Below are 15650 nucleotides of genomic sequence, written 5' to 3' on the forward strand. Positions count from 1 at the left end.
AATAATATATATGTATATATAAAATAAACAATGAAATGAAATGTGAGGAAAAAGGAAAAGAAATGAAAAACAGAGATAAAGCATTATTACTTAGGGGAAAATGCAGATTGGTATATTTGTAGAAAAACCCTAATCTTGAAGATTCACTTATTATTTGTTCTAAGCTTTAGATCTTTGCTTCGATTCCAGTTAACTCGCCGATCTACTGTGTTGACTCAATGTCGAAACACTGAGCGTTTCGGTGAGAAGTTGAAATGCTGAGGAGTTTTTGATATATATATATTTTGAACATTTCAATGTTATTCAGCGAAAATGTCGGCTTCGTTAGCGGCATTCGAGCGGCCTAGAGGAGGAGCCTCAAACACGGTAACATCTATTTGTTCAAATTTGTTTTTAATCTTTTAGATTTAAAAAAATTGTTTGGTTTATGAGAAAATTGAATGTGAATGGAAAAACTAAAATTTTGGATCTTTTTGTTGTGAATTGTTTGGATTTGTTATTTGATGTTCAAGATAATGTAGTTTTGATTAAGGCATTTACATTAACTACTGATGCTAGAAGTTGAAAGAATTTGATATTCTTAAATTGAAGTTCATTTTTTCTTTAGTGGTATTATCATCATCTAATTCCAAAGAAAGAAAGGCTTTTAAGACGACTGTAATAGGGAAAATATTGAAAACTTGAAAACGAAATAGAGATTAATAATGTTGTTTAGATCAAATTCGAAGTGTTGGGGATTTTGATTCCAGCTAATTTAATACTGAAATGTCAAATATGTAAATAATTAAAATGAGATTTATGATTTTCGTTGATATCAAGTCTTTAGTTGATATCTAGTTCCAAGTTCAAACCTCGAGAATCCATCCTCCTTTCCTTCCCCTTGTCGGAAAAAGAAAATTGCACTGTTGCAATAAAGCATGGATGGAATCGAACTGAATTTTATCTAAAACGAGCTCTAATGATCAGCGTCAATAAAATGGCCTGCACATTTCATTTGCCCCTCCTCTTTTGTTCTAGGGTTTGTATAAATGTGCAAAATAAACTTCTAACTGTTCTATAATGAGAAAGTTGTCATGCTGTTTGGTATGTATTTTGGTGACTTAAGAAGCATTGCGTCACGTTGGAACAGAAAGTTTAATGAAATCCAGACGGGTAGATCACATAAAAAAGGAAAAAGATATATAGAGGAGCTCGGAAATTCGACCAAAACCGTTAATCTTTGACTTTACACTTTCCATTCTCACTGGTACAATTTTTTAAATCTAAAAGCTGTAAGCTGTTCTTCCACTCTATCCTAGATATCTTAGTGCCCTATGGATCTTAGATGCCTCAATTCATGGTCCACATAATATCTGAGCTACTTGGAAATTGATTCACTGCCTATAGTCACATTTTAATAATGTCAACAGTTGAATCCACGCATTACCACAACTTTGGGTAGTTCATAATTTGTGAGAAAAACAAAGTAGACTGTGATGTGGTAGCAAGAAAACAGCCCAGTCATTTTGTGAATAAACATGGTTTCGATCATTTAACTTTTCACAGCGTTAACTGACCGCACAGCTTTAAAAATTTGGGTTTTAGTGGTACCTCCAATGATGCACATGCTATATATGCACCATGGAATTGATTAAAAACACTTTTGCCAGAGTATAATTAATTTTACACAAGGTGCTTGGTTCACTTTCATGGCTTCTAACATGCGCCAGTTTTGCAGGTTTTTAAGAGTGGCCCTCTTTTCATATCATCAAAAGGTAAAGTTTTTTTTCCGCTGTTTGCTTTCATCCCTGCTTTTAAGCTATTTTCTTAGATATAAATTCCCTCAACAATTGTACTATTCGTCCATGGGGTTTACTTGTATAAATAATGCTTATGTCTATGCATTTTACTTGGTAAGAGAGTAATTGCCTCAACTTGCTGCACATCTCCTCTTATGTACAACCATATCTGTAAATTTCTTAGATAGTCCATTGATTCAATTATTAATATAGCTTATTTACAAGCTTGTGTCAAGCTTCTGCAGGGATCGGATGGAAGTCTTGGAAGAAGAGGTGGTTTATCCTCACACGCACTTCATTGGTGTTCTTTAAAAATGATCCTGTTAGTACCTACCATCCTTTCATTGTATGAGTAATTATAGCATGGCTTATTTATTTTTTCTGATATATAAAGATTCTGTTGTACTGATTTTTAACATTTATGTGTGGCCAAAGACATGCTACTATTGGTATTTTGATTGTTAACTTCATAGTGTGATGTTTATTAGCTTTATAAAACAGGAATTTTGGACAATGACTATCTTGTTTGCATATTAAAAACAAAAATACTCTTGCATCATATTCAATTTATTTGTATTTTTTGCTCACCTTTTAATACTTTATGCATAGTTCATGTCATTTCAATGCTTTAGTTGTCGGAATGATTTAATAGTATACTTTAAATCATTCAGAGTGGTTGCACATAGATTAGGATGATTAATTATATGCAAGACAGTACTACAAGTCATCACAGGAATTTGGGAGAGTGGTTATGGACCATTCTATCATCAATATGCTATTTGGTAGTAAAGTATGTGCATGTTTGGGATTGTTGATGCTTAAATGATGGCATATGATCATTACTAAACATATTTGGTTATGTTTTTTGGAAAAATATTTAAGAGTGAAGCCTTGGTATCTTTGTTGTCTTGAAGGAAAGAGACATGTGGAAGGCATTCTCCATTTGGAAATTATGACATAGCGTAAACATTTGTTAATATTGGGCCAGATCTTTACCATTACTCGTAACATTTGCATGCGGTACTTGTTGGCAAGGATTTAAAGAATCCATTTTGTTAGAGGGGATTTTAGAGGCTGTAGGATTCCTGCTGAGCTATATTCCCTAGATAATAATGAGTAAAATGCAGATTTCTGTTCTAAAAGCTAACAGATGGATGTCTAAACAGAGAAGATTCATTGTTTTGGAGACTTGGCAGAACTTTAAGGTTGGAATTTGACCTAGGGAGATAGTATTATTGTTGACAATGGGTTGAATGTCCTCACTAGGTTGTTAGGGATGGAACTCTGGCTCAGTAGAGATTGTGCCTTTATGATCTTGCAACCACATGTGCTTCCCTTCCCCTATTTGAGAGGATGGGGTACTTCATGACTTGTCACCTTTTCATAATGTGACATGTTTGCTTTGCAACGTTTAGGGTCCATTGGTTGTTAAGGTTTTTTCAAATTTGCTATAGATGATCTAGGTACAAACAAGTATGACAAATCCTGTTAAGCTTTTGGCCCATGCCTCTACAAAAGTTATGAGCAAATAAATTTCCTGTATTGGTTGTAAAACTGGACTTTGTGATTGGATGGAAATACTTAGCATGCCACTCTTTATGACGAATGGTCTAAGAGAAAGTTAACATTAAGTGCATGGTAACAGAATGCAGTATAATCTTGTCTAGCATTCTCCCCTTTATCCTAAAGGTAAAAGGTCAAAATCGCTGACAGAAGTCCTGGAGATCTTTTGGAACAGTTACTATGATAGGAGTTTCCATCTTGATGCAAGTCCAGCATAGTGGTTTGAATGGAAATGATGTAATAATCCACATCTTTTGCATTCGGGTTTAGAGAAGGTGAAACGTTTGAGCCTTCAATTGGTTCTGTGATTTGATCTTTCTACGTATTCCTTCCCTTCCATCCATTTATTTTAAGAGAGAGGGAAAGGGGAAGAGATTGATAATTTTCATGTTTCACTTTTTAACGTGTTCTTTTTAGAGATCTTATTTCCAGGACTTAATCAAGACAGATGCTTATTGCTTTATTTCCCTGCACAGAAAAGGATAATCCAACCAATATCTTGCATTTTCTGTATTAAATGTTGTTTTAAAGTTTATTTTCAGGATTTAATTGAAACAATTTGCTTTAATTTTTATGTAGAGTGCCCTACCACAACGAGGTGGTGAAGTAAATTTGACTTTGGGGGGCATTGATTTGAATAATTCTGGAAGGTATGGATAGTCATTGTGTGTTTTCTGGGATAGTTGGTCACAACGGTTTTGCTTATAGTTCCTCTTGTTGCAGTGTTGTTGTTAGAGAAGATAAAAAGTTGTTGACTGTATTGTTTCCTGATGGGCGTGATGGACGGGCCTTTACCCTTAAGGTGCATCATCTCTAATTGAATATTGTTTCAGCTAATATTTTATGTACTTGTTTTCTTCTTCCTCCTTTTTTTTATGAAGAAAATTATTTGAACTACTTGTAGTACATGATTTTCCTGAAGAATATGTTAAACAAGCTAACACCATGTTGCTTTATAAATTCAGGCGGAGACATCGGAGGATTTGTACGAGTGGAAGACAGCTCTAGAACATGCCCTCGCACAAGCCCCAAGTGCTGCACTTGTCATGGGACACAATGGGATTTTCCGAAATGACACAGCTGATGCAATAGAAGGGTCATTCCATCAATGTTTGTTCCCCATAGTTCCTTCTTAAATTTCTTTGATGATCACCATTCATTGTCTGCCAATTTTTTTTTGCAAACTTTCCACTTATGTTATTAGGTTTTTGGGTTCTTCTTAGGGAGAGACAAACGCACTGCTAAGTCATTGGTTGTTGGGAGACCTATTTTGCTCGCGCTTGAAGATATTGATGGGAGCCCATCATTCCTAGAGAAAGCTCTGCAGTTTCTTGAGAAGTTTGGTAAGTGTTGATTTTGAATTGTGACTATTACTTGTTACTTGAGCTCTTCATTAGGTCTGATGGAAGGTGGAGTCCTTCTCACATACAATTGTCTTGTCTAGAATGTTGTCTTAATCTTTGGAATTTGTTTATACTTGTAATGATAACAGTAGGGAAGATGCGTGACCATCCATTTGGTTACAGCATAGAAATCCATAGCTTATGTCTTCAAACATTGTTCTGCTGCAATTAACTCTGGGATATTTAAATTTCTTCATGCACATTATCTCTGAAAGAATCAGTTTGGGGAGGTTTTGTATTGGCCTTACACATGCACACCACATGCAGAAATGATCAGATTGCAATGGTAGCCAACTGTAGGGTTGGTGTTGCTTCAAGTAAAATCATTAAGGATTAATATGAAACTAGCAATATGATTTTCTTACTCCTTTTCTTCTGCCCATGTAGCCGCTGATTTTTTGCTTTTCATTAGGTCCTATGCCTTTCTGTGTACTGCAAATTAAGATCCTCTGCTAGGGAAATAGTTTGCCTTCTCAGTTGTGCTTGTAATCTAGAATACGGACGAGCTTTGGTGAAAATTTTGTCCACAGAGATCCTTTTGATAAATAATATTATTTTTCCTCATATTTGGTCTGGCTTTCTGAGTTATATCATCTATGCTAGATTGCTCAACCCCACATGCAGCCATGCTTTTCTGGCATTCAATGAATTTGGGATATTTAGGATGTGTAGTTAAACTTTATGACCTGCTTGAGTTTGTCAGACTAACTAGTAGCAAGCTTAGTTTTGGAATAACAAACTGGGAAATTTCAGTGATTACATGAAGAGACCTGAAGTAGATATGCTGAAGAATGTTCCGTGCTTTTTTGTTACTATTTTGTCTTTCACTTTTGTATGATGTTTCTTCTGCAGGAACTAAAGTGGAGGGAATTCTACGTCAGTCTGCCGATGTTGAGGAGGTTGACCGTAGAGTTCAAGAATATGACCAAGGTACTAATTGATGATTATTTTAGATTATCAACATATTTGCATATCTGGATTCCTCAACTGGTGGTTATTTTGTTAACATGGCATCCAAGCTATGCTACTTGTCATCCTTTTTGTAATGTAGGCAAGACTGAATTTGATTCTGATGAAGATGCTCATGTTGTGGGAGATTGTGTTAAGGTAGTTTTGTCAATACATTATGTCATTTATAGTTTTCTGATTAGTGTCTCCTAATCAGCCAAGGTGTTTGATTTACAGCACGTACTAAGGGAGCTGCCCTCATCACCAGTTCCTGCATCCTGCTGTACTGCATTGCTGGAGGCTTACAGTATGTGTAACTACTTTTATTTTATATTTCCCATGTTTTCTCAAGTTTTTATGTTGAGTTTTGACAATACATATTTAAGATTTTAGATGATATATGCTGTTATAAATCCTCAACATGTATTTTTGTGTCTGAATTTTGTGCATTAGACGTTTATTTAAAAAAAAAAACTTTTCTTATGAAGTTATGATGCTTCACATGCTTGCTTCTGTCCCAGCAGTTCTTTGTTTGCAAGTTCTTTTTATGTTTCCTTTTTTCAATGATTATTTTGCATTTTAGTGAAATAATTGTTTCATGTGTCTATACGAGCTAATACTGAGTTACGTTTTATTTGATAAGAAATTGATCGGAAGGAAGCCCGGATAAATGCAATGCGCTCTGCAATGTTAGAGACATTTCCTGAACCAAACCGGCGCCTGTTGCAAAGGTAAAACTTCCTTGGTTGGGCTAAGTCGTGATTCATTGCTAAGAATGCCATTAGCTATCTAGTTGTATCACTTGGTTGTGCTCTGGAAGATACATGGAAGGTCTTATAAACATTTTTTGATTTATATGACTTGATATGCATCATGTTTTATAGGATTCTTAAGATGATGCATACAATCTCTTCTCATTCACACGTGAATCGAATGACTCCGTCTGCCGTGGCTGCTTGCATGGCACCCTTGCTATTACGCCCCTTATTAGCTGGTGAATGTGAATTGGAGGATGACTTTGACGTTAATGGCGATAGTTCTGCCCAGCTTCTTGCTGCTGCAAATGCTGCTAATAATGCTCAAGCCATCATTACAACTCTTTTGGAGGAATATGAGAATATTTTTGACGTAAGATGCTCCCATCTTCTTTGTTGCTTGATATGGTTTAAATGCTCTACATGATTTGTGGTAAAATCTGAGTATATCTTTCATAAAAATAGTTTGTATTCAAATGACATGTCATGAAGAATAAGTCGTACAAACTTCGGATTCTTGAAATTATGTTATAAGTTTTATAGCATTTACCTATAAATTTTAATTAAGCATAAACTCATTTAGAACGCTTTTGATTTGAATGAAGTTAGTAGCTAGTAGAGCTGCTGTGAGAGTGAGGAGAATGTCATTTTATGCTGTCACTAAGTAGTGAAAGCTTGTCTTTCCTTGTAATATCTATAATGACGGTGAAGCTTTCTTATCATATAGTTTCAAAAAAAAAATGTTAACCTTTGCATAATCAGAGCCCAATGCATGTTGTCACCTTTAACATAGTACTATTTGTGGTGATGATTTGTGTTGTTTCAGGATGAAAGTCTACAAAGATGTTCTATTTCAGCTGATTCTCAGATTGAAAATAGTGCTAGTGAAGATTCCACTGATGAGGAAAATTCAGATATGAAAGACAATGGCTACCATGATGCAGAAAATGAAGCTGATCCAGACACAGACGATGATCCTGAACGTGTGCTTAGTGGAAAACTAAGTGAAAGCAGTGGCTATGCAGGCAGTGATCTGTATGACTATAAGGTTCTTTATAACCTCTTTTCTCTAATACGAATAAAGTTTATACATCCATGAGTGAACACTAGGCCAGGCTGGGGCCTGGCCTGACATGGGGATTACTTGGACATGAATTTAATCCCAAGTCTGGCCTGATGCTATTATTGTATTTATAATGTATTTTCAATGTTTTAAAATATCATTAGAAATGTAAAATTCCTTTATGATATTAATAATAAACATAATAGGGACGGCCAGGTTCGGTCAAGCTCATGCCTAGGTTTCAATATGTCAACCGGTCCCCACTTCTGGAAACCTTTGCACGTGCACATGCGTGTTCACTGACTTGACATGAGACATTGTTATGATGTCTGCTGTTGTGATCAACGTTTTGGAGATGATGTCAGGATATTTTTGATGTGGAAGTTACTTAAAGATCCTTTGGTTGTTGCTATAGTACTCTTGTGTTGAACTTGAGAAGTTGATGGGTTTCATATGTTTTAACAATCCATTTCCTTGCTCTTTAGTGCATGCTCTGCTCTCAGGAATCATATGTTTTGATTCTTTCAGAGAATTTGTGATTGTACAACTATAACAATCATGTCCTATGGACAAGAAGTATCTGGGCTCGTAATTATCTGTGAAGGGTATTATATGTTAGAGCATACTATTCATAGAATTTGAATGGTTTCAGTTTCAACATGTACTTTGAGATGTACTTGTCATTTGATGGTTATATAAACAGTAAAAGAAGTCATCTGTATGTTATGAAAAAGCATTGAGGAGTAGTTAGGAGAACCGGTGTGGATAGTTTCATTTTGTGCTCAATATTAATGAATGATTTGCAGCCACAAGAAAGTAAAAGAAGCAAAGAGTCAAGCTTAAAGTCGTATGTAAAAAAGCAAAATTCCATATTAAGTATCCTATGAAGAGCATGCTTTTACACGTGTGACTTACCCATCTAGTTTAAGTTTACTGCTGCACATTAGGCATTTAGCTTGATAAAAGACAGGTTGAACGAATGAAACTTTCTAGTTTGTGTTGTAGGTTGCTGATTGGCACTTTCCTTCACTCATACAGTTGCAGAACTTGATTGATAATCCCTTTAACTAATTGGGACTTTCTTTTTTTTCTTGTTTTTTTTTTTTTGTGTGTGTGTGTGTGTGCAGGCATTTGAGGATGATGGTTCAGATGTTGAATCCCCCAGAGACAATCATGCTCAGGCTGAGAATTCAAGCTTAGTTGTAGATCCTCCAAGGATGAGAGACCCTGATGCTCAGCTGGAGGAACAGGCTAAGCAGAATAAAGGAAATGAAAATCAAATTAATGAGACAGATGTCTCAAGTGTGCTACCTACTGGTGAATCTTACCGATCAATGGGTGAGATTCTGTTGTCAATGGATCCTGGCCATCCCATATCTTCACCTGGGCTTGAATCTTCCACTGAGAAGCCAGTTGGTAAAGCTAAAGGCTCAAGTCTTAATGCTAAGAGATCAACATTTTGGGGAAGAAGTAACGTGAGTTACCATTTTTTGATGCATTATTTAATTACGAGGAACTCTCAAATCAGATGCATTAGATACATCAGACTAGGGGGATTAGAAAATTGATCTTTGAAAGGAGTCTTGAAAATTAAGTTAAAGGCTTTATTTATTGCATCTTCTCTTTATATTTCACTTCTATTTTCTAGGATTTCCATCACATGGTGCCTAGAACTGCAAGCCCCCCAAATTCATTCATTATTAGATAGATAAATGCTCTACACCATCCAAAGATTGCATTTATTATTCTCAATTTAATGATTCTGGTTGACGTAGCTTCATCTTTTATCGAACTGTCCTCAATTACCAGTTTCATTTTACCGATTAATTATCTTTTCTACATGTAGTAAATCTTGACAAATACTTTTGGTGCTGAGATCATTTGGAGGGTACTCTTTTTTTATACACTCAAATAAAACTGCATCAGTGGCTAAGAAATGTTAATCTTAATGAAAATCCTGTTTTTCATAAGAATTACCTAATTTACGTATCTGACTGGCTTGATAATGTGCAGTCTTTTGCTCCGTTCATAGTTAAGAGTTTATAAAGGAACATATATAGCCAAACAAACTATTACTGAACTTCTCTTCTCGCATCTTTGCAACCTATGTTATTCCCTGCTTTGTTGATGGACATGCATGTGCTTTAGCGTTACCCTCACTTTCTACAGTTTTGATTCACATAGTAAGACCATACTCACTTTAATCTTCATTGACTTCGTTACAGGCTAGAAAGACACCATCAATGGAATCTGTTGATTCTTCAGGTGAAGAAGAGTAAGATGCCTACTGAATCTTTATATTTTGCATTCTTTTTAACTAGTATGTCTGCATTTCAAAACTATTGCTCAGGCTTTGTGCTTTTGCATCTCCTGCTTTCCCAAGCTTGACCTATTAGTATCCATCTTGAAAATATATCTACTTATTTTGACTTGATAGTTTCATAAGATGTCCATACAGTAAAGTGGTGTGCTTTTGAGTTCTTATATTAGAACTGTAAAATATATTTTTGTCTCATGTCTGCCACATTATAATGGCATAAGCAATTTGTTATTTTTTTTCCTAGGCTTGCTATACAGAGGCTTGAGATCACAAAGAATGATCTACAACATCGTATCGCAAAAGAGGTAGCACTACTTTCCTGAAATCATCCTATGCCCAAATGGAGAATTATTTTCTGTTTCCACTGACAGATTGCTCATTACCTATTGTAGGCTAGAGGAAATGCAATTTTGCAAGCTAGCTTGGAAAGGAGAAAACAAGCTCTACATGAACGTCGTTTGGCACTTGAACAAGATGTATTTCTTTCTTACCATTTGCACACTTATTCCTTTAAAAAGAAAAAAGAAATTGCTTGCTGATTTTAACACTAATTTTCTGCAAGGAGTTGAGTCTTCGGGACTTCAACATTACTTTTAAGAAAACTATTCTCTCTTATGCAATTATCTAACCTTTTGTTCAAGAATCAGATTGCTTAAGTAGTGTTCCTACATACCTGTAAATGACTCTGTAGGTCTCTAGATTACAAGAGCAGCTACAAGCTGAAAGGGATCTTAGAGCGGCTCTAGAAGTTGGATTGAGCATGTCATCTGGACAATTTTCTAGTTCCCATGGAATGGATTCCAAGACAAGGGCCGAGCTTGAGGAAATTGCTCTTGCTGAAGCTGATGTGGCTAGATTGAAGCAGAAAGTTGCTGAACTCCATCATCAACTGAATCAGCAACGGCAACATCATTATGGTTCTCTCTCTGATGCATGTGACCATTATCAGCATGTCCAAAATCATAACTCTCAAGAGTGAGTTCATTGAATTCTTTTCAATACAGGTTACCAACATGTCTAAACTAGTAAAACTGATTAGGCGTTGCTCGACAGACTCAATGAGGTCATAATAAATTCTTTTAGACTTATGTCTTTTGAAGCCTTTTGGCTATTAAGGTGAATTCAAGCTTATATAGCTTGGACTCAGGTGTAAGTGTCGAACGTGGGCATGTTCAATTTTTTCCAAGTTTTCCATGTATTTGGAGGTTCCTTGGAGGATCATATCCTCATAACCTATTTGAGTATGTGTTGGACACGGGTGCTTAAGGAAAAATAAAGTTTCGGAATAACATAGCATTCAAGTCCTTAAGAAGATGCAGTTCTTACAATATGCTTGAAAACATGGATCCGTATTGCTGGCTCTTGAGTGGAGTGTGGGAGGAGAGCCATCTTTTTAGTAGCTTCTAAATCACTAAAGCCGAAATCTTCTGCAATAAGTCGGGTTTGTGGTTTGGATGGGATGTGGTCACTACCAAATTTTCAATAACCCAATAATTGAATCCTAGAGAGAACTTTTGCAACATGTTTATGAACTGTTTTCACCATCTTGTAATGGTAGTTATTACATTTAAGGGTGATTTTGAAGGATTTCTAATTATTGATACTTTACACTGTTATATCATTTTTGATGCACTTACCCGAAATGGTAAAATTTAAATGTCTATGAAATTTGTCTGCTAAAGTGTTTAGATGCATTTCTTTTAGTAACCTTCCCTTTCCTGTATGTAAAATGTATATTCCTTTTAATGTCTGCAGGAGGTTTCTCCAGCAAGATTTTGACACAACCCTTGCTTATTGTAATCATGAGAGGAAACAAAGAACAGAGGTATGTCTTCGGTTTCTTTTAGATAATCTATGCACAGATCGGTTGATTGAATCGAACTTTAAAATTTATTGGCTTTCATTATTTTATTATTTTGGTCTGTTCTAGAGTTTTAGAGCCAGCTTGGCCCGGCTGTTTGACCCAGTTTATAGTTGGGACATTAAAGGTTGTCCAGGACAGAAAACCCTAAGCCCGAATTCATTTAATCCTTATGGCTTACTGGCCTTGACTTTTTGGTCTTTGAGTCCAAAAATGGAAAAGAGAGTGGCTTTGTTGGAATTTAGGCTTTTTTATTGAAATGAGAATGTTGAATGGAAAAACTCTATAAGGAGCAGAAAATCGAGGAAAATAAAAGTGTGGGGGTTGGTTTTTAATTTAAAAAAATCGTTAATGCTTTTGTTTTTCTGCATCCATTCTGGTCAAGCCGAGTCTCTTACATTTGAACTCCGGCAAACTATGTACTTGTTTTAGTTCTTCAGATATTTTTGTTCAATCAATGCAGGAGAGTTTGTTAGGGCCAGACTGGAGAAATGTTAAAGGACAGGGATTGGCAATCGGCAACAGCACCAGGCAGCCTACTCGAAAGCAATTTGTGGATTCACCGAACCTGACTGACTCAAAAATTATTGAGGCATCGCCAAATATGTCTATCAATGAGCTTTGTGCAGTTGGTTCTGCCTCTATCCCTTCCACTTCAAGAGCAGCAGAGGTAAGACCGATTATTTTAGCCATCGAATGATCTTATTCGCCACCAGAATCCAATTATCTGAATCCCAGCCATTAACTTAGTCCAAAGTAGGTAAAAGTACCTGGAGGTCCCTATACTAGGAGTCGGTTTGCATTTTGCCCTCTTTACTTAAAAAATGAGCAAATTAGTTTTGGTACATTATATCAAAGAGCAAATTGGTCATATTCTATTAAAATTTTCATTCATTTCTACTGTTAAAAATGGCATGCCACGTGTACCTTATGCTGACATATAAGGACTAGATTTTAATCGTAAAAATGGATGGAAGTTTTTACAAAAGGACTAGTTTGCTCTTTGATCTATCGTAGAGGGATTAATTTGCCCATTTTTTGAGTAGAGGGGTAAAATTTAATCTGGCTCCTAATACAAGGACTTTCATGGTACTCTTACCGTCCAAAGTAACTTAGACTCAATACTGAAATCCATGGCGTTCTCCTTTCACAGGTGATTGATTATACGAGACATTCATCAGCAGCTTCTTCTGCTTTAGTGGAATTAACAACCCGTCTCGATTTCTTCAAAGAACGACGATCCCAACTAATGGAACAGCTCCACAACCTTGATCTCAACTACAGCAGCACATCGTCTCAGGATTTTGTATACAAACCACCGTCATCACCTCCATGGAACTAATCACCATGGGAGTACAGTTGAAAAATCTGAAGGGACACCATTGTTGTCTTTTGTGTCTTGTAAATCCTATGTTTGTTGCATATATAAATGTATTTCGTTTAGCTCTTTTTTCAAATTTTATTTCGTTTTTTAATTATTTTTTTGGTTGGGTTTTTTGAGAAAGTAATTGGAGTTAACGAAAATATTTTATATTTTCTTTTTTGTTGGTCAGAACACATTGTAAAGAAAAAAAAAAGCAGTGAGACTGTCAATGGTTGGTGGAGCTTGGAAATTGGAAATTGGAGTCTGAGGTATGTGTATTATTTGAACGAATTGTCGTTCTACGACTACGATCATCTCTGCACTGCTAAAATATATATAATTTTATTTCTTTTTTATTAATTTTTAAAAATTACATGTTAAAGATTATATATATTTATCAAGAACATATTTTTATTAATTATATATATCTTCTTTAGTACTGGTTAGAATTTTCATTTATTAATAGGTTTTTACTGGATTTTGACACACCTGTAAAACAGTAAATTTGAGTGCCCCCCAATTTTCTTCTTATGAAATATTATATAAAATAATATATTTTCCAAATAAAAAACTGAGTAAATTTTTTTATTAAAAGGAATACTTGTTATTTAATCGAAATGGCAATTTTTAGAGATTATAAGTGCAAATACATACTAATTACAAGTACAAATATATGTTGGGTTTGGGATAATATATATATTTTAGTTTCTAAATTTGTTAATTAGGTTTACTTTGGTACTTGAATTTGACAATTAAATTTATTTTAGTTCTTCAAACTTGAAAAATGCATGGAAGTCTAATGATGTGACACTTTGAAATTGTTATATTATCACTTGGAATATAAAAAAAATTATATAAAATTTCTGGTGATGTCTCGTGATACAGTCTTAGAGTATTACGTACAGTGTTTTAATTATTGGATCGGAGGTTGAATCGGTTTGACTCTTGATTTTCGATTCAATCGGTTTAATTGATAAACCAATAATAATTAAACAAATAATTAAAATTTAGAAAAATTAAAAGATAGAAAATTTTATTAAAATAGTTGAACCTATACAACTATTAATTTTTGTTTTAGTTTTCAATTTTTATTGATTTCGAGTAGTTTCGTCTAAACCCTTTATTTGGACTAGTAGTTCGTTTTTGGTCTAATCAGTTTAATCGGTTAATTCAATTATGTTTTTAGAATATTGATTACATTAATAAATTTTGATGGATTCTAAATTTAAAAATCAAAATAGATGTGAAGAAAAAAAAGTATAAATATTAAAGTGGGTCAAATTATCAATTTCAGGGTAAAATATATTATCCCATTAAATTATGATAACCATAAATCAACCAGTAATATGCTTACCTTAAATTTTGCTAAAATGGTAATATATCACTATAGTGAGGTTGATGATGACGACAAAGTTCTCTTTTTTTTCTTAAATTAAAAATGGAAATCATTGACCGTTGGAATAAAACGGAAAACAAAATAGACGGCTATGATTATTTTTCATTAGCGTGTAAACAAATGGAACCCACTGGTTAGTTTAGTTTGAGGATTGGAGTGTGTATTACGGTATTACCGATGCGTGTCGTTATCGATGCCAGCGCGCGTGGACAAAGACTCATAATGGGTGCTCATTGCTCCACTCGATTCTTCAGCGCGTGTAAATCATACTCCTTTTGGCCATCGAATAAAGCTTATTATTATTATGGGAGACCTTAACCATATAAAACTTAAATGATTTTTCATAATAAGTTTTTATTGATTAATATTTTAATATTTTAATTGTTATATTTTATATTATATTCATATAGACATGTTAAGTTTTGCGTAAATTAAAAATTCTAATAAATTATTTTATATAAAAAATTTTTAACTGTTAAATATATTAATATAGATAATATTTTAGATTGACAAGATATAGATATTGAATCTATTTAAAATTTTACATGCATGACGGGGTAAACATATTGATAAATTCAATGTTGGGTTGTTAAAATATTAACCTATAAAAAGTTACGAACATGTGTAAAACCATTTAAATTTTGCACTAATGTAAGTTGATCCGTTCTTTATTATTATTGTTGCTGTTGTTGTTAGGCTTAATTCATGAAGTGACTCTTGAAGTATACCCATTTTTTCACTCTGGTACTTAAACTTTTTTTGTCCCAATTTGGTACCTAAAGTATCTATCACTTCTTAATTTGGTACCTAAAATATGCCTCCGCTATATTTTTTAGTCCATTTTTTGGCACATGTTAACAAATTTTGATAGTCAATCATAAAGCACCATGTGGCGGTTTTATATAAAAAACAAAATATTTTCTTATATTAAATGTATACACACATTAAAAAATATGAAAATAAAAATAAATATATAAAAATTCAATATATATATGAAAATTCTAGAAAAAAAATATACAAATTATAAAATTTTGTAAAAATAAAATTTACAAAAAAATACGATAATTGAAATGAAATTAGTTGAAATCAATAATATTATTAAAAATGTAAAAATTTTATAAAAACTTATAAAAAATATTTTAAAAAATTTTTAAAATATATTTTTTTATAAAATTATAAAAAAGTATTTAAATTTCAAGG

General features: G+C 34.0%; 1 protein-coding gene across 2 annotated transcripts; it reads left to right on the plus strand.

Annotated features, from left to right (window-relative positions):
• Window positions 1-13410, plus strand: LOC107945053 (rho GTPase-activating protein 7). 2 transcript variants are annotated; one of them, XR_001696423.2, is made up of 22 exons: window positions 1-366; window positions 1718-1754; window positions 2024-2100; window positions 3921-3991; window positions 4065-4143; window positions 4307-4451; window positions 4565-4684; window positions 5597-5674; window positions 5796-5851; window positions 5930-5999; window positions 6336-6423; window positions 6577-6820; window positions 7274-7495; window positions 8638-8985; window positions 9736-9785; window positions 10075-10135; window positions 10223-10306; window positions 10522-10805; window positions 11586-11655; window positions 12155-12361; window positions 12845-13122; window positions 13245-13410. XR_001696423.2 is itself a non-coding variant. In XM_016878884.2 (21 exons), exons 1-21 carry the CDS (start codon window positions 313-315, stop codon window positions 13031-13033), a joined length of 2634 nt encoding a protein of 877 aa, XP_016734373.2. In that variant the 5' UTR covers window positions 1-312; the 3' UTR covers window positions 13034-13410. The 2 variants fall into 2 exon arrangements, 1 of the variants encoding a protein (XP_016734373.2); XM_016878884.2 differs by having other exon boundaries at window positions 12845-13410.
• Window positions 13411-15650: the final 2240 nt, after the last annotated feature.

Source organism: Gossypium hirsutum, chromosome D13 (assembly GCF_007990345.1).
Source record: "Gossypium hirsutum isolate 1008001.06 chromosome D13, Gossypium_hirsutum_v2.1, whole genome shotgun sequence".
In the NCBI taxonomy this organism is placed as follows: Eukaryota; Viridiplantae; Streptophyta; class Magnoliopsida; order Malvales; family Malvaceae; genus Gossypium; species Gossypium hirsutum.